The following is a 24,920-nucleotide window of genomic DNA, read 5'->3' as shown; positions in this document are numbered from 1 at the left end:
GAAGTATATGCATATGTATTCTGACCTGTATGTGTATGTCTCCTCTCTCTCCATAGGATATCCGTAATGGAGGTGGTGTCCCTCTGCCTGACCTGTTCTGACCTGTGCTGTGTGTATATGTCTCCTCTCTCTCCTCTCTCTCTCTCCATAGGATATCCGGGATGCAACTAATGTCTACATGTGCTGTGTGTATGCATATGTGTTCTGACCTGTGTGTATATGTCTCCTCTCTCTGCCTCTTATAGGATATCCGTGATGGAGGTGCTGTCCGCCTGCCTGCGCCGCATGCAACTAATGTCTACATGTTCTGTGTGTATGCATATGTGTTCTGACCTGTGTGTATATGTCTCCTCTCTCTGCCTCTCCATAGGATATCCGGGATGCAACTAATGTCTACATGTTCTGTGTGTATGCATATGTGTTCTGACCAGTATGTATACGTCTCCTCTCTCTCCTCTTATAGGATATCCGTGATGGAGGTGGTGTCCGCCTGCCTGTGTCGCGTGCCCCATCTGCTGCTGCTGCTGCTGGCCTCCCTGTGCGTGTGCACCCCTCCTCCCCCGGCCTCCGCCATGCTGTGCCCCAAGCGCTGCACCTGCCAGAACCTGATGCCCTCCTACACGGTGCTGTGCGCCAAGACGGGCCTGCTCTTTGTGCCGCCCAACGTGGACCGGCGCACGGCCGAGCTGCGGCTCATGGACAACTTCATCACGACGCTGCGGCACCGCGACTTTGCCAACATGACCAGCCTCATCCACCTGACGCTGTCGCGCAACACCATCAGCCAGATACGGCCGTACACCTTCGCCGACCTGCAGGAGCTCCACGCGCTGCACCTGGACGCCAACCGGTAAACTCACTGTACCGTATATTATGGTATTATATTATAGTGCAAATAGAGAGAGAGAGGTAGAGTTGCGTCTGTGGGTTGTCGAGAAACTTCAGGTGCTCATCGGTGTCCAGAGGAATACATGTAGAGAGCAGAGAGAGGGTCAGAGGCACTCTAAAGTGAAGTTAGAAGTCCTTTATTTGTCTGAGTAGGACATGATGTAAAGGACTTGAAGGGTTTATTTGCAAAAAAATATTTTCTCCATTTTGTAGAATGTTGGGAAATTGCCATTTTGTATTGGGCATTCCATTGCATTGCATTGCAAAATGCATTTTATATGGGCTTAAAAAGTATGTTCCCAAAATATTTGAATGGCAAGAACTCACACAAAGGTGGTAGGACCTCTGAACAGCCATTTCCAATAATATAATGCAAAAGTCAAAAATGGTGGATACACCGTTTTGCAATGAAACCCTTCACTTTTAAATTCACTTCAGAGTGCCTCGGACACTCTCCCTGACCATTATAGTGTAACTCTGGATGCCATGACCAGCCTCATCCACCTGACGCTGTCTACCATGCGCAACACCATCAGCCAGATACGGCCGTACACCTTCGCCGACCTGCAGGAGCTCCACGCGCTGCACCTCGACGCCAACCGGTATATTCACTGTACATTATGGTATTATGCACAGGGCTTGACACTGGCACCTGCCAACCGGATGTTGGTAAACCTTGACTGTGGCTGGCAACTATTTCAGTGTCACTAGCCAATTTGGCAGGTAGCTTATTCAATGGTATGACATATCAGAATATGTATTGTATTTAAGTTCAAGAAAAAGCTCAGTTACTCACTTTCTATTTGTTTGTTTTATTTCCATGTACCGGTAGATACCCATGCACTCATCTTCTTGCTCTAAGCACCTCATCTTCTGAGGTCAGATATACCGTACTGCGTCATGATGGGGGGGGGGTGTCAAATTTGTGGCTAGTAGAATAGCTGGATGGGTAGTGACTCGGGAAAACCACAGTGGCCGGCAAGCGTAAAAGTTAATGTCAAGCCCTGATTATGCAGCGTAAATAGAAAGGAAAAAGAATCTGGTGCCAGACAGACGTGTATTTTATGTCGCTTATTTTATCAGTGCAATCAGGCTAACATTTCAACGTGCATTTTCATCAGCGTCCACGAGACATCCGTGTGGCACCTGATTCTTTTTCCTTTCCAGTTATGATTTAGTCCTGCCCTGGTTGCACCGGATTGTTACTTCAGAGGCACAGAGAACGTATTTCCTTTGTGTCATTATATAGTGAAACTCTTGACGTCAACAGGTACACAGTAAATTCTGCAGTGCTCATTTAACACTTAGAGAGTTCATTTGAGTCCATTTGGACTTAAATGAACTCTGTAAGTGTTGAATTAACACCACAACATTTACTGTGTAATTATTATTAGATTATGTTAAACGGTTAATGAGTGTATGATCAATGGAGATTGCCCAGCTTTTGCAAGGATCTTGCATTGTGCAGTGAAGGAAACACAGTGCCAAATCAGTGTGTATCCTACTGTATGCTGTACATGAAGCTGAATTCTCATTGGTATATTATATCTTTAAGTTTATAAGTTTATAAAAAGGTAAACGAGAGTGGTGGGAATGGTGGGGGACTGGCGATGTACATTTAGCAGTCGGAGACGGCTGCATAGGCCTAGTTTTAAAATGTTGATAAAATTGATAAACCTGACATTTGAACCTTGAAATAGATTGACGGTGCTAGACGACATGCACCTCCAGGGCCTGATCAACCTCCGCCACATGATCCTGTGTCTGCATTCTGATATGTACATTGTACCTTATTTTAAAATGTTGTAAATATTAAATGAATGAACTTTTGAACCTTGCAACAGGTTGACGGTGCTGGACGATACGCACCTCCAGGGCCTGATCAACCTTCGCCACATGATCCTGTGTCTGCATTCTGATATGTACATTGTACCTTTATATTAAAATGTTGTAAAGATTAAATTACTAAACTGTTTTAACCTTGAAATAGGTTGACGGTGCTGGACGACACGCACCTCCAGGGCCTCATCAACCTCCGCCACCTGATCCTGGCCAACAACCAGCTGCACAGCATCTCCGAGGGGGCCTTCCAGGACTTCCTGGAGACCCTGGAGGACCTGGACCTATCCTATAATAACCTGGTGGACGTTCCCTGGGAAACCATCGGCATGCTGGTGAGTATCAACACATTTACCTGATTGTATTGTCATGCAAATGAGCCCCTACGGCACCTAAACTTAATTTGCTTAATTACACTTTGCAATACTCAATTACTATTACTCCATCAATACCTAAAAAAAACGGTGCTATACTGTACCTAAAAAAGCATCTTCTAAAAAGTGTAATATAATTAAATTTACATACAATTTTCCTCTCAGGTGAGTGTCAACACGCTGAGTCTGGACCACAACCTGATCGAGCATGTGCCAGAAGGCATCTTCTCCAACATGCACAAGCTGGCTCGCCTGGACATGACGTCGAACAAGCTGAAGAAGATCCCCCCAGACCCACTGTACATGCGCAGCCCCGTGTACGCGCAGGCCAAAGGCACGCCGCTCACTGCGTTGGTGCTGAGTTTTGGCGGGAACCCGCTGCATTGTAACTGCGAGCTGATGTGGCTGAGGAGGCTAACGCGTGAGGACGATCTGGAGACGTGCGCGTCGCCACGCGACCTGGCAGGGAAGTACTTCTGGACCATACGGGAGGACGAGTTCACCTGTGACCCACCCATGATCACGAGGCACAGGTGAGTGTAGGGTACATATGTCATACTGTTGTTTGTATTGCTTGTTTTTTGTTTTATTTTATAGGAACACATGTCAAGTCAAGTAGGTTTTATTGTCAATTTCTTTACATGCACTGGTCATACAAAGAATTTGAAATTACATTTCTTGCTTTCCCATACAGACATAGACTGATCTAGGTAAGGACATAGACAGTATAGACATAGACAGTACTTATACATGGACTTAAGACAGTATGGACATAGACAGTGCTCATACAGACATTTAAAGGGCAAGACTGGACAACAGAAGACTTGTAGAGGACATACATTAAGAGGTATTGTTGTGCTTTTGTGCTTTTCCTAAAAAAGTCCTTTATAGCGTTCTGACATGGTAATAGTAGCATTTTGAAGAAAAATAAATATTAAAAAGATCTGTCAAGTACACCAGCAGCAGTGTGTGTGTGTGTGTGTATGTGTGTGTATGTGTTTAGTGCAGGTAGAAGGTGCGGTGTGCGTCTGTGTGTGTGTTCGTGTGTCTGTGTGTGTGTGTGTGTGTGTGTGTGTGTGTGTGTGTCAGTGTGTGTCAGTGTGTGTATGTTTGGGTTTAGTGCAGAACGTGCAGTGTGCTTGTGTGTGTGTGTGTGTGTGTGTGTGTGTGTGTGTGTGTGTGTGCATGTTTTGAGTTAGTGCAGGTTGAAAGTTCAGTCACAAGTATAGCAGTGCAGGTGGAATGTTCAGTCGCAGATGTGGTGGTGGGGGATGGATGGGGGGGGGGTTGTCAGTGGCCTTGCTGGCTAGAGGCTGACAGTGGAGGGAGAGTGGGTTGAGTGTTCAGCATCTTGATCGCTTGGTGCATTGTGCTGCTCGCCAGCCTGGTGGTACGGGAACGGAGGCGCCTGTACCTCTTTCCAGAGGGCAGGAGGCTGAACAGTTTGTGTGCAGGTTGCAGGCTTGTACGAAATTCAGAATTTCTTAATTAAATTCAATTCAGGAAGTGGAATTGAATTTGAATTGAATTGACTCCACCCCTACAGGATGTTGAATTGAACGGAATTTGAATTACAGGAAATGGAATTCAAAATGGAATTGAAACTCACTGCAATTCAGGAAGTGGATGAACACACAACTTTTGCCTTTTCAAAATAATAAAATACAACAATAACAGTGTAACTAAGTACAATAGCATTAACAAAAATATATATTGCTAATAAATTTAACTACAAATGTATTCAGCATTCAAAATGATAAGTAAATGTTGTATACACCATGCAGGCCCCCATTGTGATTTTCAGTAGTTGCATGTATAATATTTAGTGTTATGCAAGGCCTACAGATGACTTTCACACTTCTTATTTGTTATGTACCAAAATGTATGTCAATATTACCACCTAAGGTCTACAGCAAATAGAGAATGGCATTGTACTAACTCAAAATGGTAGTTTAAAAAACCCGAAAATCAAATAATTACCTACCCAAATCCTAAAGCACTGCTAGGAAGCAGCCCAACAGGTGACCTAAGGGGGCTATAATTCACACTTCCCACCCACCTTGCAGTGCCGGGAATAGACACATGCTTATAAATATACAGCACCATCTAGTGTTCTTATTTTGTCATTACTTTGAGTTTCTTTGAATTTTACACCACCACCCAGGGATGGGCAAAGACACAACTAAATGTATTTCAAAATACAATGCAAAATACCCAGCTCTAAGATGTTACAAATGCGTTACAAAATACAGTAACAGTAAATGTATCAATAATCAAAATACTGTATTTTGCATTTTCAAATACACAAAATACAACAGAAACTAGGTATGTGGGTGTGTCCTGACTTTCAAGCTTATGAGTCTGGCTATTTGGTGTAGCGGTTAGAGCCCCAGTTTTGCATGCCAGAAGTTCAAGGTTCGAGTCTCAGCAAGGAAACTCAATTTCCCTTCTCAATGGCTTGTATGGCATGACCAAAAATAACAATTCAATTCACTTACACAATAAAAGGTAGGCCTACTTTAAACCACAAAAACTCCCGTGTAGCCATCATTTCCAGTCATTGAACAAACAATAATGTTAAGTTCTTGTAATTATGGAGAAGACTATATAAACAATGGGCTACTTGGCACAACTAACATTTAAAAAATGGTACAGATATGTCAAGGTCTGTATGTGAGTTCAATAAACAAGAAAGTGTATCTTGTAAATTATGTCCACGTATCTTGCAAAGCGTCACTGATGCACCATTTGTGGCCTTAGAGCGCCATCTTGTGGGTGATGCATGGTGCAGCATTAGTAATGATCACGGTTGCACCTTTGGTGCTTAGCATGGCAATTTCAATTATTGATGATATTTTATCAAGAGTGACGTTTTTTGATCCAACAGCATATATTCAATAATTCAGAATTTTGAGGCTGGTTATTCGTTAGAAACTCGTAGTCAGGTAGTCACCTGCCGATGATACCTGGGAATTGAACTGTCAATCTTTGGAGTCCTTCACCCCTTTCCCAGACAAACACTTTTACATTCCAATATAATTACAAGCATCACTTTCATACTATTTGATCTGTGTTCCTACTATGGAATTGCATTGTTCAGGAGAAAGTAGGCTATTGTATTTTCTCTTATTTTGAAAATTCAAAATACAAGGGGGAAAGTATTTTGATACAAACTTCAAATACTTGTAATTCACTGACATGAAATACAAAATTCAAAATACTATGTTCTATTTCGAAATGTATTTTAATTGAAGTATTCGAGATACTGACCATCCCTGCCACCACCTAGTGTCAGTATTATGTCATTGCTTTGAATTTCTTAGAATTTAAATTCTGTGAAATTCAGTTTCCTGCCATTCCAATTCGAATTGCAATTCCATTTCCTGTTTGGAATTTCAATTCAATTCATATTGAAATTCAAGAATTGAATTTGAATTTTGGGGTCATTCTCAATTCAATTCGGAATTTCGTACAAGCCTGGCAGGGTGGCTTGTGTCTTTGATGATCATCAGTGCTTTCCGGGTGAGGCGTGTGGTGTAAATGTCCTGCAGCGAGGGGAGTGGTACTCCAATGATCTTCTTCGCTGTGTTCACAACACGCTGGAGTGTCTTCCTGTTTTTCTCCGTGCAGCTTCCTCCCCACACTGTGATGCAGTTGGACACGAAGCTCTCTATGGGTCCTCTGTAGAATGTTGTCATGATGGAGGGTGTAGCACTTGCCTTCTTTAGTTTGCGCAGGAAGTAGAGACGCTGATGGGCCTTCTTCGCCAGTGATGTAGTGTTGGTGGTCCAAGAGAGGTCGTCGCTGATGTGCACAATATACATTCATCAGCATTTTAAAGATGCATTTACAGTACAGTGACAAAATATGTCCATGATCTTGAGATACAGGTGGGCACTCAACATTATTGTTGTTGGTAGTATTATTTGTTGTTTATGTTTTTAATTTTAAAGGTATACTGTGTAAGATTTTAAGTTGTTTATTTCCAGAATTCCAATAATAAATATTAACTCATTGGCTGCCAGCCATTTTCATAAAAGAGTACCTCGGAGTGCCAGCCATTTTTCAGCATTTTGGGTGTTTTTTGGAGGCTCACAGAAAATTGAGTTCTGTGTCTATGTCAACACCATACCTATCAAAACACAGATTAGACGCTCATCTGTCATCAGAAAAAAACGGTGTCTCTCTACCCCTTTCCGTTCTTTCATAATCATCTGTTGAAATTAAGTGGAATTCGCCAAAATGCTGCTTTCCAGCCAAAAAGCTGAGAAAACGCCATTTGAAGTAGAACTATAACTGCAAACGTTTTTGCCCGTAATGGCATCGTCCTAACAACTCCAAACCTATCAGCTGCTATTACACAGTCTTCTGTCATCTGTAGCCTGAACAAAAAGATCATTTGTATGACCTTTTCAACCTAATATACTGAAATATAACGGGGGGACTCGAAAACAAGGGTGTTTTGGTTTAGTTGCTGGCGCGCAGCATGGATCATGACAGCAGTTGCCCCTAACTCCGGTAACTCCCTACCTCTCCCTCTCCCTCTCCCTCTCCCCTCGTTGGAGAACGAATCACAGCTGGTTTATTTCCTCCAGAAATAGTACCGTGTTGTGTCTTGTGGTTGTGGGGAGGGAGGCAGGTAGGCAGGCAGCACCGCTTAGCGTAGCTTACTGCAGCTTCTTTGGCAGAGCGGACAATTTGCAGATTGATGATTACTGTCATCATGGTTCTGCTATAGTGATCTTGTCATATATTGTTCAATGAATTTTCTTTTGATAAAGTACTGATCACACATCCAACATTTCACAAGCCGATTGGAGTGGTGAATGCTAGCTGGTCTGAGGCTAAGTGCAATGCTTTCTAATGTGAGCTGAATGCATCTGACCAGACACAAAGGCTACTCTGTTCCAAGAATCTGCAACCCCCCTGTCTTTTTTGATGATACAGTAAGCTGATCATACTATACAGATCCATAAAAATAACTGTGGATTGAGTAAAAATAGTTGACTTACCAAGGCTCCTTTATTTAGGCTTAGTTGTAAGTTGTTAGCGATTTCGTGCTAGCTAGCTAGCTAGCGTAGCAAACTTTATACCCAAGTTACCTCAGTTGGGACCAAGGAGGTCATTGTTGGGACACATCACCACTAGTCCCCTGTTAGATGATATTTTGTAAGCAACATCCTGATGTTGTGTAGGCTGATCACATTATCCAAAATGAAAGGTTGTCACACAGATCATCTCATGGTGTATTTTGGGCAAGTTAGCTACAATGCCTTCTAGCTAGATAGCAACAGGGGATTGTATTTTGGTCATGAGAGGAAGGTTTTTTTTGGTCAGGGTCTGACACTAAAATCAGTAGCCTACCTGTGTTAAAATCAGAGGGCAAGAAAGTAGACTACTGTCACAGGTGCTTTCAAAAATGATTTTGCTATGCTACTTTTGAGATTATATTATAATAGTAAAAAAAGGGGTGTTTTTGTCTTGACATTTCATCTTGCTCTGAGCTAAAGCCCTGCCTTGACTGTTCCTAAGGACACTTCTGCCACCTACAGGAACAGTTAGAAAATGCCTAGAGGCTTGAGATTCATACAGAGGATAGGTCAGACCGTCCTCGAGGCCTGGCTGTAAAAAAACGCAATTGTCGGCGAACGTCGTCGAAGGTAGGGGGCGTCACTATTTGAAATAACGTCATTCGACGGCCAAGGCAGCCAATGAGTTAATAATAAAACAATATGCATGCATGAAGATTTCAAATACGCATTTAGAGTGACGATATACAATGTATTTTAAACATGCAATATATATGCCCAAACTATAGTCAGTATGACTGAAAGAGCGAAAAAACAAACCGCAGTCAACAGTAACATGGAGACGATCTCCTACACAGAGTTTGTGTTGAAAATTAAAATCAGTATTAATTTTGAGCATGCAAGATCCCAATCCAATTATACCCAAAACAGCAAAAGAAATAGAAAAAAACAAGAACAAAAACAAGAGCAGTAACATCATGTATATCCACTAGCCAGAGTTGCGTTGTTTCATGTAATGATGGCACACGATCACACACTACACCCACAAGACCTTCATCATGGAGGACCAAAGAGTATCTCTTTTGAAAGATAAAAAAGGCAGCAACATCAAACATATCGACCAGAGTTTCTGTGTTAAAAAGAAATAAATAAAAATGATCCTGCATGACCTTGGATGATCACAACCCTAAGACCTTACTCGTGGAGGACCAAAGGGCTATCTCTGAAAGAAAATAAAAAGACAGAGAAAAGACATCAAACAAATCAACAGATCCAGTAACCAGACTTTCTGAGTTAATAATTCAAATCATGATCACGCATGATCCTACGACATTGCCAAAAGAAAAAAAACAAGACCAGTGTCAATAGCAACATGAAGTAGACTGACTACGGCCAAAGTTATCAATATCTTGATTGCTGATGCATGATCGCACAACACAGCCCCAAGACCTAGAGGGCTAGAGGGCTCTCTCCACAACATCAAACAGGAACATCAAACACATTCACTAGCAAGAGTTTCTGAGTTAACAATTATAATCATGACCCGTGATCCGGCATGTAGTTGAAGGAGAGGATTGTGCACATCCCAGGAAAAGGTGCAGGATGAAGGCCAACTGTAGTTTTCAAAGTGAGAAGTCTGCACACTTACACATTTTTGTTGTATTTTATTATTTCATGGCAGGATTACGTTTCGACCTCAACAGTCTTCATTAGATTCTGTACAAACACAGTGTGAGTGGTGATTAGAACATGCCTGGCACAGACCTTTGTTATGGTTGGCAAAGCAACAGCTACAGTATCTGTGAAAGAAAGAAATTTGCAGCAGCATCCAACAGATCCAGTAGCCAGAGTTTCTGTGTTTAAAAAATAAAATTGCAGGGTGATGTTTTAGTTTCCTTCCTTCCTTCCCCGTCTCTCTTTCCCTGTACTTTCTTGTCTCCTCTCAAACTGTCCTATCCAATGAAGGAAAGGAAAGGAAAGGAAAGGAAAGGAAATGAAATGAAAGGAAAATAGAGGAAAGGAAAGGAAAGGAAAGGAAAGGAAAGGAAAGGAAAGGAAAGGAAAGGAATGGAATGGAATGGAAAGGAAAGCCCAAAAAAGTATTAATTAAAGAAATGAAACAGTAATTCTATCAATTCTTCACAGCCCCAAGACCTTTATGATGAAGGGCCAGAGAGCCATCTCTGAAAGAATGAAATACATCAAACATCAAGACATCAAATAGATCCACTAGCCAGACTTTATGTGCTAGATAATAAAATAATAATAATAATAATACATTTTCATACATCCTCACAGCCCCAAGACGTGTCTGATGAAAGGCCAGCAGATGAGCCTCGACTGTAAGCTCATCGGGTTGCATCTGGGTGATTTCCAAACCCTACAGCTCTCTTTCTCATGTGGATTTCCTGTCTCCTCTCACACTGCCCTAGACCCTAAAAACCCTCCAAATTACTATAATAATAATGATGATTTCTATGTGCTTCCGAGGCTAAGATATTTAGGTTTAATAGTCAGATCGGCACCCAGGGGCAATGTCAGAAATGTTTGGCCCCATGAAAGATTCGACTTTTGGGCCCCTGTCAGTGCTGTCAGTGCCTGGGCCCTTAGAATGTGTAACACCTCTCCATCCCTATCAGTGCCCATGTCGGCACCTTTTCCCAAATAGGACTTAAGCATTCAGCAGACTTTTTTTGCAGTTGCCTTAGGCTAAAATGGGTGAAATGAAACAATAATTTCCATGCATGTTTCCCAGCCACAAGACCTTCGTGATGGAGGGCCAGCGGGTGAGCCTCAGTTGCAAACCCTTCGGTGACCCTCGGGCCAAAGCAAATTAAATGAAATCATTTTCAGAATTGATAACAAATAATTTTCATGCATCTTATCCAGCCCCAAGACCTTCGTGATGGAGGGCCAGCGGGTGAGCCTGCGCTGCAAGCCCATTGGCGACCCGGAGCCGTCCACCCACTGGGTGAGCCCGGACGGGAAGGTGATCGGCAACACCACCCGCACTACCTGCTACGAGAACGGCACCCTGGACATTCACACCACCACCGTCAAGGACTCAGGCCTCTTCACCTGCATCGCCTCCAACGCCGCCGGAGAAGCCACCGAGAAGGTGGGGCTTATTTAACTTGATTGATTGATTTGATTGGCTGATTGGCTGATTGATTGATTCATTGATTGATTGATTGATTGATTGATTGATTGATTCATTCATTCATTCATTCATTCATTCATTCATTCATTCATTCACTCGTTGGTTGGTTGGTTGGTTGGTTGGTTCATTCATTGATTCATTGATTCATTGAGTGATTCATTTAGTAATTTGGTGATTCATTTAGTGATTGACAAAATGAAATATAATATCATGTAGTTACTGATTGTCATTTTGGTGGTTAGCGTTTTGCATTTTCTTGTGTCACTGCACTTCAATGCTCATTATTTTGTCTATGCATATGATGAGTAGAAACGCCATTATGATTTGTTGATTCAATTTGATAGTATCTGGGTTTTACTACAATTTCATGCATAACATTTCAATGTCTATGTATTGAATTCAACCGGCCATAATGTATTTAATTCAGTAAAATTTTGAATTGTGGGCAGCCGTGGTGTAATGGTTCAGGAGTTTGGACTGTAGATTACAGGGTTGTAGGTTCAATCCCCACCCTTACCAATCTCTTCCTGCCTCCATGGCTGAAGTGCCCTTGAGCAAGGCACCTATCCCCACATTGCTCCAGAGAATGTAGCCCATACCCCGTAATAACTGTACGTCACTTTGGATAAAAAGTGTCAGCTAAGCAGAGGTGTCAAAAGTAAAAGTAAAAGTTAAAAAAAAAGAAACACAGTTTCCTTTCAACACGAGTAACGTATCTGGGTAACTAGTAGGCACGTGTACTTGCCTTACGATCAGCTCACTCTGCACTGGTTGAATCAAGTTTGTGGTGGGTCCTTGTTAGGTTTTCAGTGTTTTTCAGTAACAACACAGTCTGTCTATCTCATTAGGTACAATAGAATAAATGGTGTAACAGCTATGCAATGTCATGTGCTAGGGTTGTAATTACACCACAAAAATACTTTTACTTTTACTTTTACTTTTGACACCTCTGCAGCTAAATGTTATATGATGTGATTTTGGTCCGCAGGTGGAGTTGGTGGTGAACCCTTCGCCGCACTTCGACCCCAAGCTGGAGCCCGAGCCGGGCCCCTCGGACATGCCCACGTCCATCAAGTCCAACGCCAGCGGCGGGCACCCCCGGATGGGCGACCACCAGCGGGTCAGCGTGTCCGACGTGACCTCCACGTCCGTGGTGGTCCACTGGCCACCGCAGCACCACATCCCCGGGGTGCGCATGTACCAGATCCAGTACAACAGCTCCACCGACGACATCCTCATCTACAGGTCAGCATGCATTGCAACAACATTAAACATGGGTTCTAAATTTTTGTTTTCTCCTGACTGCGCGAGACTAGCTGCGCGGAACTCAACCTCTGATTGTTGGAAACCGCCGTCGGTCAAAAAAATTAGCTCATGTAGTTGGCTGCCAGTGTCTTGCCCCTCCTCACAACATCGTGTTTATAAACACGGTGAACCCATGTATTGGGTCATTCGACAGGTGTGTGTGTGTGTGGGGGGGGGGGTGGCACAACAAAGGGGTCCACCGACGACATCCTCATCTATAGGTCTATAGGTCAGCATGCATTGCAACAACATTATTGGGTCAACAGTTCAAAGATCCATGCACAGCTCCTAGGCGTGTTCAATACTTCAACAGAAAGAAGTATACAGCACACTTTCTTGACTTCATGCTCGTTTATTTAGAGCGAACAACGTGTTTCGCCTTTGTGCGTCCTCAGGTTTGCCTGAGCGAACTTCGTTCTTTTGAAACATTAATGGGTCATTCAACAGGTGTGCGTGTGTGTGAGTGTGAGTGTGTGTGTGTGTAGGGGTGCACAACAAAGGGGTCCACCGACGACATCCTCATCTACAGGTGAGAGAAGGGAAGCCGACAGGTGGGTGGCCACAACAACAAACGGGTCAGTTTTCCTTTGCCCTGCAGGGAGAGGCTTTCATTACATTGTACAGTATGTATTGCCAAGCCATACATAGTACTCAGCTGGTTATCTCTGCCTATTTCTGAGAGTACACAGTAACATCAAGCAGATCCTCTAAATTTTAGAGGATCTATGTTAATTGGACATGATTTAATTGGCCAGTATTCGGTTGTATCCTGTTTAGTGTCTTGCCGTTTGGAGATTGGGGTGCGCACATCCTCAGAAACAGTGATCCAGGTGCCAGACAATAGCAGTACAGACAGTGTGATAGAAAGGTCTGCACATTGGGTTAGAGCTCCAAAGATTACAAACTTTATTTCATTAGAAACTGCAACGTTTCGATCCACCAGTGGGATCTTGATCCTGGACCTTTCTATTTTCTACCGCATTGTTTAGTGCCTTGGCCATTGATTTTGTTGCTTTAATGTGTTGGATACATGGTTTTAGCTGAACTGAGAACAAATTGGCAGAGAAGCCTCAAAACCTGAAAAGTCAAAGAGGGGCATGTTCACACAACAGTATATCGCCTCTATCCCACATAAAATAGCTATGTTGGAGAAGTAAAGGACAGCCAAATGGACAAATATAAATATAAATATAAATATATGTTTTGTGATCAAACTTTCATTGATTTCCAATAATTGTTAAAGACATCTTGAGAGTCATACAGCAATAGTGAAACACTCAGAGAGGAAGAAAGAAACAAACAAAAGAAAATGACATATTGTTGAAACAAATAGAATCTGGTGAAGGCATGATAAAGACAGCACTTTCAGATTTCTATACAGTATGTTTACAGGGCGAATAAACAAGTAGAGAGAGTGCTGTCATGAATTTCCTCATACAATTTCCTCATACAAGCTTGAAATGCAGCGCAACTACAGCCCGGCCAGTACTGTCCTTGTGCACAGGTGTGTGTGTGTGTGTGCGTGCATGCGTGTGCGTGCGTGTGTGCCTGCGCGCACGCTTGTGTGCGTGTCCTTATGCTGCACAGGTGAGTGTGTGTGTGTGTGTGTGTGCGTGTGCGTGTGCGTGTGTGTGTGTCCTTATACAAAGGTGACTGTGTGTGTGTGTGTGTGTGTGTGTGTGTGTGTGTGTGTGTGTGTGTGTGTGTGTGTGTGTGTGTGTTCGTGTTCTTGTGCGTGTCCTTATACAAAGGTGACTGTGTGTGTGTGTGTGTGTGTGTGTGTGTGTGTGTGTGTGTGTGTGTGTGTGTGTGTGTGTGTGTGTGTGTGCCTGTGTGTGTGTGTGTGTGTGTGTGTGCGTGCGTGCGTGCGTGTGTGCATGCGTGTGTGTGTGTGTGTGCGTGTGTGTGTGTGTCCTTATGCTGCACAGGTGAGTGCTCTCTGTCTGCCTGATGAACCACAGCACAGAGCAGCACAGAGCAGCAAATCAGCACTGAAAGCCTTGAGTGCACAACGCCTCGCAAATGACTTCTAATTCCTGTCCATTAAAGGTGCAGCTGCGATGCGTGAATGCAAAGAAAATGAGAGTGCGAGGGTGGAAGAGAGAGAAAAAGAGAGAGAGAGAGATGGATCAGAGAGTGAGGGATGGGTGTTTTTTTCATATTGCTTTAATGCATACAGTTCATTTAGGCCTAGTTTATTAATATATACAGTGCAGTGCAGTTCATCTCAGTTCATTTAAGTTCAGTTCAGGTCAGGATTCTTTTGTAAAATGTACACCAAGCTCATTTGTAGAATCTTCTGTGTACACTTCTCTCTCTCTTTTTCTCTCTCTTCTCGCTCTCTCGCTCTCTCTTTCTCTCTCTCACTCAATCTCTCTCTGCCAGTCTCTGTTTTTCTCTCTTTTTCACTTTTTCACTTTTTCTCCCTTTCCCTTCCTCTGCACACATACTGTACATAACTTTTAAATAACAAATCCATTTAAATGCCAACTTCTTACAAGTCCTCCCCAATACGGCATTTATAGCTAGCTGTTTGTACTGCGAGAGCACACAGTGTTTTATTCAGGAAATCATTGGTACTGAGCAGTGTATGCAGCAGCTGACTGTAAGGTCACTAAGTTTAAGTTCAGTCTGAGTTTGTGTCATTGTGTGTTGAAATTGGATTTTATTTCAAGGCTTCTTCAGTCATCCGTGTTAAACCCTCCGGTACCAAAAAAAAAGTAAAATAAAAAAAAGCCTTGACATCTTATTAAATAATTTAAACAACAGCTAAACTTTGCTCCGCTAAGTGGGTACGATGACTGTCGCTGGGAGAAAAACAGTTAGCCTCTCATCCTCAGCATGAGACCCTCTGACAGCACAAAAAAGCTGACACGAAGATTCGGCAGCGGAGCAATTTAAACAGCTAAACTTTGCTCTCCTCCCAAGGTTTCAGTGTCATTGTCAGTTTTTCCCAGCGACACTCATTGTAGCCACTTAGACAGGGCTGGACTGAGGGAGAAATAGGGCCCGGGCACTTTTTGGCTTAAAGGGGCCCCTCATAATTAGCAGCGCAGAACTGACTCACAGCTGGGCCCCGCACCTTCGTGGGACCCTATTTTAAGAAATGTAAAAAAAAAAAATTTTTTAATGTAAACTTTTTTTTTTACATTTCTGAAAATAGGGGCCCTCGAGAGTGCAGGGGCCACCTGGAAATGCCCGGTATGCCAGATGGCCAGTTCAGCCCTGCTCTTAGATACAGAAGTAGACTACAGCCTTCAGCATAAGTCCTACTGGCAGCAGTACAATAGCCCCAAACAACAACTTAACGGTGCTCCACTCAGGATTTTAGTGTTGTTGTTTTTTCTTTTTGAACTACTAAACTTCTCAAGGTTTTAGCATCATTGTTTTCCCCCAGTGACACTCATTTAACCCCCTTAGATACAAAGTCAGTGTAAGACCTTCTGACAGCCCTGACATGAAGGGATCAGATTCAACCATTTAAACAACAACTTGCTCAACGACGTGCTCCACTCAGGAGTTTTGTGTTGTTTTTTTGTTGTTGTTTTTTTCAAGCTGTCACAGGTGGGGGGTGCGCGTTTCTGAGCGGCACCCACACTTTTTACCAACAGTACACCGGGGAGTAAACTGCACATCATCAAATACACCAGGACACAGAAGTTCAGGTTTAGACATCAGGATATTTATTTATTTTCTCTAGAGAAGCTAAATCGTCTCAAGGGGTCAAAGTAGTCCAGCATCCCAAGATAGGCCTACCCCACTGTCCAGTATCCCATATTGTTCAGTTACCCCAATAGGCTTACTGCCCACTCTGTCCATGTCCAACCCAACGAGCGGCCCAGCCCAAACCGGCGGGGCGGAGTCCGGTGCAGGGGGGGTCCATCCATCCAAGGGCCCAGTCGCACCAAGTCCGTGGGCCACTCTGCAGAGACAACGGGTGGTCATAGTTTAGATGTTCATTTGAAGAATAGCAGGCTACATGCACCTCACCACCACCCAGCATAGGTTACGGTAATAGTTCGATTAACACTCAATAATAAATGTGGCTTATGGCTAAGGAAATATCACTGCAAAGTCAAGGCAAACCAATTAGGCACTGCACACGAAATTACTAAGAGGCGGTCTATGCTGGGGGGAGAGTGGTAGCAGCGCTTAGCTATTGGTAGAGTTCTATAGGAAGGCGACCGCTGTCTCTGTTGGGCCTGTCGTTGGGGTCCGTACGAGAGTGAGAGAGTGGGTGAGAGAGGGGGCGAGAGAGTGAGAGAGAATGAGAGAGAGCACTGGAGCAGCGTGCATTCCGGGAGGGGAGCTACGAAGATCACGGGCGACAGAAGTAGGTTACTACTTAACTCGGCCAGGGGTGGAGTCCGCACCCCTCTTGGCTTCCATCACAGCAAGACCACTGGTGCTCTGGTCACGGTCCATCCATCAGGCACAATGCCGACCCGCAACCTCCGTCGAGCCACCTGGTTCCTTGTGTCGATCCTTAGGATCCTCCTCTTCAGAAAACGTCTGTCTCGGCCCGGCTCCGTCCGGCTACCGGCAAGCGCTTGCCCTCCTGCTGCTGCTCCCCGGCGTGCGTCTCCCCCTTGTCTTCGGCCCTCTCCCCCTCTCGTCGTGTCAGCTTCGTGTCATGTGTCTTCCTTCCGTTGTCACAGCCTTGTTTTTAAACCCGTGCCCAATTAATATGGGCCAATAGTCTTTCCCACCAGTCTCATGCTTCACCTGTTTCCAGTTACACTTCACTCACATTTGTTTGTTGACGTCCGTCCCCCTTATCCTTCCCCCCAGAACCAAACTACCCCAAATGTCAATTCCCCCTTTCGTCACCCCGTGACACTCACCCCCACTTTTTAGTTCCAGTCCCTGGAACTCGGCTGGACATGGTCAAGATTTTTTTTTTTTTGTAAAAGGTTCGTTTAAAACAAGGTTCTGATGTCTGGTTCAAGTGTGTCCGATGGTGCACAGTCACTCAACCCGGTGTACGCCTGCCGACTACTGCCAAATGTCACAGGTGGGGGGTGCGCGTTTCTGAGCGGCACCCCCACTTTTTACCAACAGTACACCGGGGAGTAAACTGCACATCATCAAATACACCAGGACACAGAATATTTATTTATTTTCTCAAGAGAAGCTAAAAACGTCTCAAGGGGTCAAAGTCATTAGTCCAGCATCCCACCCCACTGTCCAGTATCCCATATTGTCCATGTTACCCCAATAGGCTCACAGCCCACTCTGTCCATGTCCGACCCAACGAGCGACCCAGCCCAACCGGCGGGCGGGGTCCGGTGCAGGGGGAGTTCTTCCATCCTAGGGCCCAGTCGCACCAAGTCCGTGGGCCACTCTGCAGAGACAACGGGTCATAGTTTAGATGTTCAGAATAATAGCAGGCTACATGCACCTCACCACCACCCAGCATAGGTTACGGTAATAGTTCGATTAACACTCAATAATAAATGTGGCTTATGGCTAAGGAAATATCACTGCAAAGTCAAGGCAAACCAATTAGGCACTGCACACGAAATTACTAAGAGGCGGTCTATGCTGGGGGGAGAGTGGTAGCAGCGCTTAGCTATTGGTAGAGTTCTATAGGAAGGCGACCGCTGTCTCTGTTGGGCCTGTCGTTGGGGTCCGTACGAGAGTGAGAGAGTGGGTGAGAGAGGGGGCGAGAGAGTGAGAGAGAATGAGAGAGAGCACTGGAGCAGCATGCATTCCGGGAGGGGAGCTACGAAGATCACGGGCGACAGAAGTAGGCTACTACTTAACTTGGCCAGGGGTGAGGTCCGCACCCCTCTTGGCTTCCATCACAGCAAGACCACTGGTGCTCTGGTCACGGTCCATCCATCAGGCACAATGCCGACCCGCAACCTCCGTCGAGCCACCTGGTTCCTTGTGTCGATCCTTAGGATCCTCCTCTTCAGAAAACGTCTGTCTCGGCCCGGCTCCGTCCGGCTACCGGCAAGCGCTTGCCCTCCTGCTGCTGCTCCCCGGCGTGCGTCTCCCCCTTGTCTTCGGCCCTCTCCCCCTCTCGTCGTGTCAGCTTCGTGTCATGTGTCTTCCTTCCGTTGTCACAGCCTCGTATTTAAACCCGTGCCCAATTAATATGAGCCAATAGTCTTTCCCACCAGTCTCATGCTTCACCTGTTTCCAGTTACACTTCACTCACATTTGTTTGTTGACGTCCGTCCCCCTCATCCTTCCCCCCAGAACCAAACTACCCCAAATGTCAATTCCCCCTTTCGTCACCCCGTGACAAAGTGACATTCATTGTACCCACTTTCATTCAACGTAAGACTATAGTCTTCAGCGTAAGATCTTGTGGCAGCACAATAAAATAGCCTCGGCATGAAGAATCACATTAAGCAATTTAACCAGCAACTACGTTGAAGCCATTCTCCACTTAAGGGTTTGGCATCGTTGTTGTTCTCAGCGACAAGCGGCGAAGGCACTTAAAGCACACGGTGGCACTTCCAATTCCACTGTGAGATAGATCAAGGAGGACATTTTGTGTGTGTGTGTGTGTGTGTTGTGTGTGAGTGATCAAGGAGGACATTTTGGGAAGCTTTAGTAACCTGTGATACCAGTTGCAAGTGGCACTCTTGTTCTGTGTGTGTGTGTGTGTGTGTGTGTGTGTGTGTGTGTGTGTGTGTGGGTGTGTGCTGTGTGAGTGTGTGTGTGTGTGGGTGTGTGCTGTGTGAGTGTGTGAGTGTGAGTGTGTGTGATCAAGGGGGATTTTTAGGGTGCTGTAGTTACCCATGATGCTTTTCACAAGTGGCACTCTGTTCCGTGTGTGTGTGTGTGTGTGTGTGTGTGTGTGTGTGTGTGTGTGTGTGTGTGTGTGTGTGTGTGTGTGTGTGTGTGTGTGTGTGTGTGTGTGTGTGTGTGTGTGTGTGTGTGTGTGTGTGTGTGTGTGTGTGTGTGTGTGTGTGTGTGTGTGTGTGTGTCTGTGATCACAAGTGGCACTCTCCAAAATGATCACAGCAGCGCAGTGCTATTCCCTCCTCTCCTCAATAGTCAGTCTCCCCCAGGAACAAATGGAACACACACACAGACACACACACACAACATGCACGCGCGCGAGCGCACACACACATGAATGGATACACACACGCAAGCACACAGACATACAACATGCACACATAAACCCACACGCATGCACGAACTCATGCAAGCACACACACACACACACACACACACACACACACACACACACACACACACACACACACACACACACACACACACACACACACACACACACACACACACACACACACACACACACACACACACACACACACACACACACACACAATGGCCTCCCCCAGGACCAAATGAGCTTGCTGAGACAAACAGCTCCTCAAATCACAGCAGTTACTTTTCACAACGGAAATGAAAGATCTGCAGGCTGTTGAGGAGAACATTTTTCATCAAGGACGCTATCTCTCTCTCTTTTTCTCTCTTTCGCTATCTCTCTCTCTTTTTCTCTCTTTCTCTATCTCTCTCTTTCTCTCTCTCTTTCGCTTTCTCTCTCTCTCTCTCTTTCGCTTTCTCTCTCTCTAGCTCTCTCTCTCCCTTCCATTCTCTCTCTCCCCTCCATTTTCTCTCTCTCTCTCTCTCTCTCTCTCTCTCTCTCTCTCTCTCTCTCTCTCTAGCTCTCTCTCTCTATATCGCTTTCTTGCTCTCTCTCCCTTCCATTCTCTCTCTCTCTCTCTCTCTCTCTCTCTATCGCTCTCTCTATCGCTTTCTTGCCCTCTCTCCCTTCCATTCTCTCTCTCCCCTCCATTTTCTCTCTCTCTCTCTCTCTCTCTCTCTCTCTCTCACACTTTCTCGCTCTCTCTCTCTCTCTCTCTCTCTCTCTCTCTCTCTCTCTCTCTCTCTCTCTCTCTCTCTCTCTCTCTCTCTCTCTCTCTCTCTCTCTCTCTCTCTCTCTCTCATTCTCCTTAACTTGGCCTCTCTCTCTCAATTTGCAGGTACATCGCATGATTCAGATGAGCTGGGTGTGCGTGGAAATTTGCATACAAATGAAACCAAATCTATGAAGCACACACACACACACACACACACACACACACACACACACACACACACACACACACACACACACACACACACACACACACACACACACACACACACACACACACACACACACACACACACACACACGTGCAGCACACACTGCCAGGATTTCTTTGTTTCACAAATACAGGGTAGTCATGCAAATACCCTGAAATAACTAAACAGTAAACAAAGAAACAAACAACAGCAACAAACAAAAACACCAAATGATACATATGATTAAAGACTTGTTGGTTTAAGTGTTTGTGTTTGTGTGTGCATCCAGACACAGTAATATGTAACCAGTTTGTGTAACCGCACAAATACACCTAGCGCGACAAGAGCGAGGCGAGCGACGGAAGTAATTGACTTTGTATTGAGTCGCGCGACAAAAGCGATTCTGGAGACTAGAGCGATTCGCACGCTGAGAGCGACAGTTTGAAGTTGAAATCCTTTCAACTTTCTATGACGCGGTTCGGCGACCAGCCGCGACAGCCAATGACTGTATAGAGGTCAGTGACCACAGCCAATGGGAATGTTTGAATGCTTTGCCTTCTGCTTGTAACGGGACATACTGTAGTCGCTTCAATCGCTGGTATCGCTCTTGCTGCACAGAAGCAATTCTCTGTCGCTTCAATCGCGTCGCGCTAGGTGTATTTGTGCGGTAAAGTGGCAGGCCAGACGGATAGTCGTGGTGGCACTTCAATAATAGCACATTACTTTTCGACACCTGAAGGTTTTTTTTGTCTCTGTGTTTGCATTGCCTAGTTTAACAGTATAGCCAAATTAAGCGTAGCAATGCAAGTCTATGGAAGCAAACTAAATATTATCAAATGTACTTACTAACTAACTAACTGACTAACAGAAAAGGTTGACTGAGTTGACTGACCGAGGTCCTCTGATGAAGACCCAGTGTGGGTTGAAACCGGTTAGCAGTTTTATCTTTGTAACAATGCCCGTGGATTAATAAACGGTTTTTATACTAAGGACAAGCCTTGTCGGCCTGTGGAGTTGCCCGAAGTCGGTCCTAGTGCCAACATACTTATAAACTACTTTAAAATGAATGAAAAATTCACCAGAGTGCAAAACAGCTATTTAATCCCATGCTGTGAGCACTTGATGGTGATGCTCCCATTTACTTCTAGTGATTATGCTAAGCTATGCTAATAATTCTGATACCAATAAATCTAAGTCCTGAAAACACTGAGAAGGAAATTATATGCACATTCATGAATAATGCTTGGAAATACTGCAAACATGTGAATAGCTCTTTTGCAGAATGCCATATCCACCATTTTTGACTTTTTTGCATTATAATAGGCCTATTGGAATTGACTGGTAAGCAGTCCTATCATCTATATGTGACTTCTTGCCATTCAAATGTTTTGAGAACATACTTTTAAAACCTCTATAAAAAGGCATTTTGCAATGCTATTCAATGGAATGCCCAATGCAAAAATGTCAATTTCCCAACATTCTACAAAATGGATATATCTCGTTTTGGAAAAGAGCTCTTCATGTGAAGATCAAAAAGGGTGGACTGTTCCTTTAAAGACGTCTTTGTTTGTTTGTGTGTGCATCCAGACATAACATGTAACCAGTGTGTGTAAAATGGTACGCCAGACGGATGGCCGTGGGCAATGCAATAACAGCCCTATTACTGTTCAGTGTTGCCAGATGTGTCTGACCAAATCCCGCCCAAAAGGTTCTCAAAAACCGCCAAATGCGCTAAATTCCGCCCAAATTCAACAAATTACATTGACTTCTATGGGCCCAAAACGGCTTAAAAAAACGCCAAATGGCCAATTTTTCCCATTTTTGCCCACCGACGCTCATCTCAAATAGCCCAATTGGGCGGGCACCCGCCCAATCTGGCAACACTGATTACTGTTCCTCACCTGAAGCAAGCAGACATTCACCTGAAACTATTTTCTTCTCGACTTTATTTTTTCCCCCCGAAAAGGTGATGATGTGCAGAAGCTGCAAAGCTTGCACCGCTTGTTATTTGGAGAATATATGGTGTCGACGGTGGAAAAATGTTAATATTTTTGTTGACGAGGCATTGATTGCTACAGTATGCTGCTATGCTGGCCTTGCCTCTTGTGCGGTACCTGGAAACCTTGGCTTCTCTTCTCGCCCTCCACTCCGCTCGCTCTTGACAGGGCTTTTCTTTCAGTGCAGTTTTTATTTATTTTTTCAGTTTTTTTGTTGTTTGTTTTCTTCGTCTTCATCTGTCTTTCCACCTATGACTCTCCTTGGTGTGTGTGTGACTGCTGAGCAGCACACAACAAACACACACATAAACAAAAAGAGATGCACACACACACACACACACACACACACACGCGCACACACACACACACACACACACACACACACACACACACACACACACACACACACACACACACACACACACACACATGTGCGTGCAAACACATTCTCTCTCTCTCTCTCTCTCACACACACACACACACACACACACACACACACACACACACACACACGCACACACACACACACACACACACACAGACGCACACAAAATACACACAAACACTCATCTCACAAAAGGCGTGTGCATCTGGGCTTATGCTCTTTTACCTTGTACTTCTTACAGACTGAGGTACCCCATTTTTTAATGGTGTTTCCTTTCGCTCTCTGCCATCCCTCTCACCAGATTCAAGGCCACCAGTGACAGAGCCTTTGTAGCTGGTCCATTCCTTTGGAGTAAACTACCCAACCACATTCAAAATGCCCCTTCACTGGCCATCGTTATACAACACCTTAAAACCCATCTTTTTTGGGAGGCTTTTGGCTGCTATTGTACACAAGCACACACCTACTGTACATACAGTACATGTGCACACCTACACTGATATGTTAAGCGACCTTGGGCGTTTTGACAGGCGCTAAACAAAATTATTATTACTACTATTATTATTACACGGGCAGCCATGGGCTAGTGATTAGAAAGTTGGTCTTTCAATCTGGGGATTGCAGGTTCGAATCCCCCCTGACCTCTCCATACATCTCCATCCGTGACTGAAGTGCCCTTGAGCAAGGCACCTAACCCCACATTGCTCCAGGGACTGTAACCAATACCCTGACATGCAATAGCTGTAAGTCGCTTTGAATAAAAATGAAAGCGTCAGCTAAGTGTAATGTAATGTAATTATTATCATTATTATCATATAAACAATAAAACTCAAATAAATAGTCAACGGCAGCACATACGTGTAAACAAATATTATTTAGATTTTTTTGGGGGAAATAATTTCAAGGGCCTACCTGGAATGGCCCTTCAGGGCCCAGCAGTGGGCCCCGGCCCACAGTTTGAGAATCTCTGCTCTCTGCCATATAACCAGTCCAGCCCCCTGGTGCTGAGCAACAACAGCATCAGTAGCATCAGCTGCAGCAGCCTTGTCTCATTCTTCACATCCTGCCCCCAAGGTCACTTACGGATTAAGAATAACATGTCTACCAACTGTATTCAACACGACAAATTCATTTTCCAGTATTGCTTCTTGTCATCATTCTGCCATTTTTTCATCTTTTGACCAATCATAGGCCCCCTGGCCTGTGGGGGCCCTACTCAGTGTTGCCAGATGAGGCTTATGATTTCCAGCCCAAAATATGCTCAAAACCCGCCTAGAAGCACAAAATCCCACCCAATTTCTATTGATTTCTATGGCAAAAATTGGACGGGTTTTTCTGCTAAATGCCATTTTTACCCGCACACTGCCGTCCTACGCAGCCCAATTGGGTGGGAAACAGCTCAATCTGGCAACACTGCGGTAGGCTGCAGCCACATCTAGTCTGTGCATTAATCCGGGCCTGTTTATGATCATTATACTAGTATAAGGATGTCCCAACGTAAACATGGGCCTGTCTGTAAAGGGGGAAAAAATAAATAAGAAAACAGCAAATGACAAAAGCATCGACCACTGAGGACTGTCCACCGGACCCACCAGGACAATGCCCTGTGTGCTATACCACCCTTTAGGCAAGGCACCCTAGCTGAACATTTTCAAGGCACCCCAAGCATCGCATCCGATACCACAAAAGCTTAGAAAAGTAAAACATTTGGAGACGTCACACGACCTACGTTCAAAGTTGCAGCTGACTGGGGCGACCTATATTTACTTTATTGTGTGTGAATGCCAGATGAAAGATTCCACTGACTAGCATTAACTCATCAATTTACACAAAATATGTATTGTATTCCATATTTTATTTATCAGCCACGTTTCCGCGGCACCC

The 24,920-nt window shown here is 44.5% G+C and overlaps 1 protein-coding gene across 1 annotated transcript in view; it reads left to right on the top strand.

Moving 5' to 3' along the window:
* Window positions 1-473: 473 nt before the first annotated feature.
* si:cabz01090165.1 (uncharacterized protein LOC100333421 homolog) overlaps window positions 474-24,920 on the top strand; it is a 45,766-nt gene continuing 21,319 nt past the window's right edge. Inside the window, exons 1-5 of the mRNA XM_063204683.1 lie at window positions 474-850; window positions 2,879-3,062; window positions 3,267-3,634; window positions 11,021-11,249; window positions 12,280-12,536. Coding sequence (XP_063060753.1) covers window positions 474-850; window positions 2,879-3,062; window positions 3,267-3,634; window positions 11,021-11,249; window positions 12,280-12,536 — 1,415 coding nt within the window. The remainder of the gene's footprint in view (window positions 851-2,878; window positions 3,063-3,266; window positions 3,635-11,020; window positions 11,250-12,279; window positions 12,537-24,920) is intronic.

Source organism: Engraulis encrasicolus, chromosome 8 (genome assembly GCF_034702125.1).
Source record: "Engraulis encrasicolus isolate BLACKSEA-1 chromosome 8, IST_EnEncr_1.0, whole genome shotgun sequence".
Taxonomy (NCBI): Eukaryota; Metazoa; Chordata; class Actinopteri; order Clupeiformes; family Engraulidae; genus Engraulis; species Engraulis encrasicolus.
This window is presented reverse-complemented; position numbering and strand designations above follow the sequence as displayed.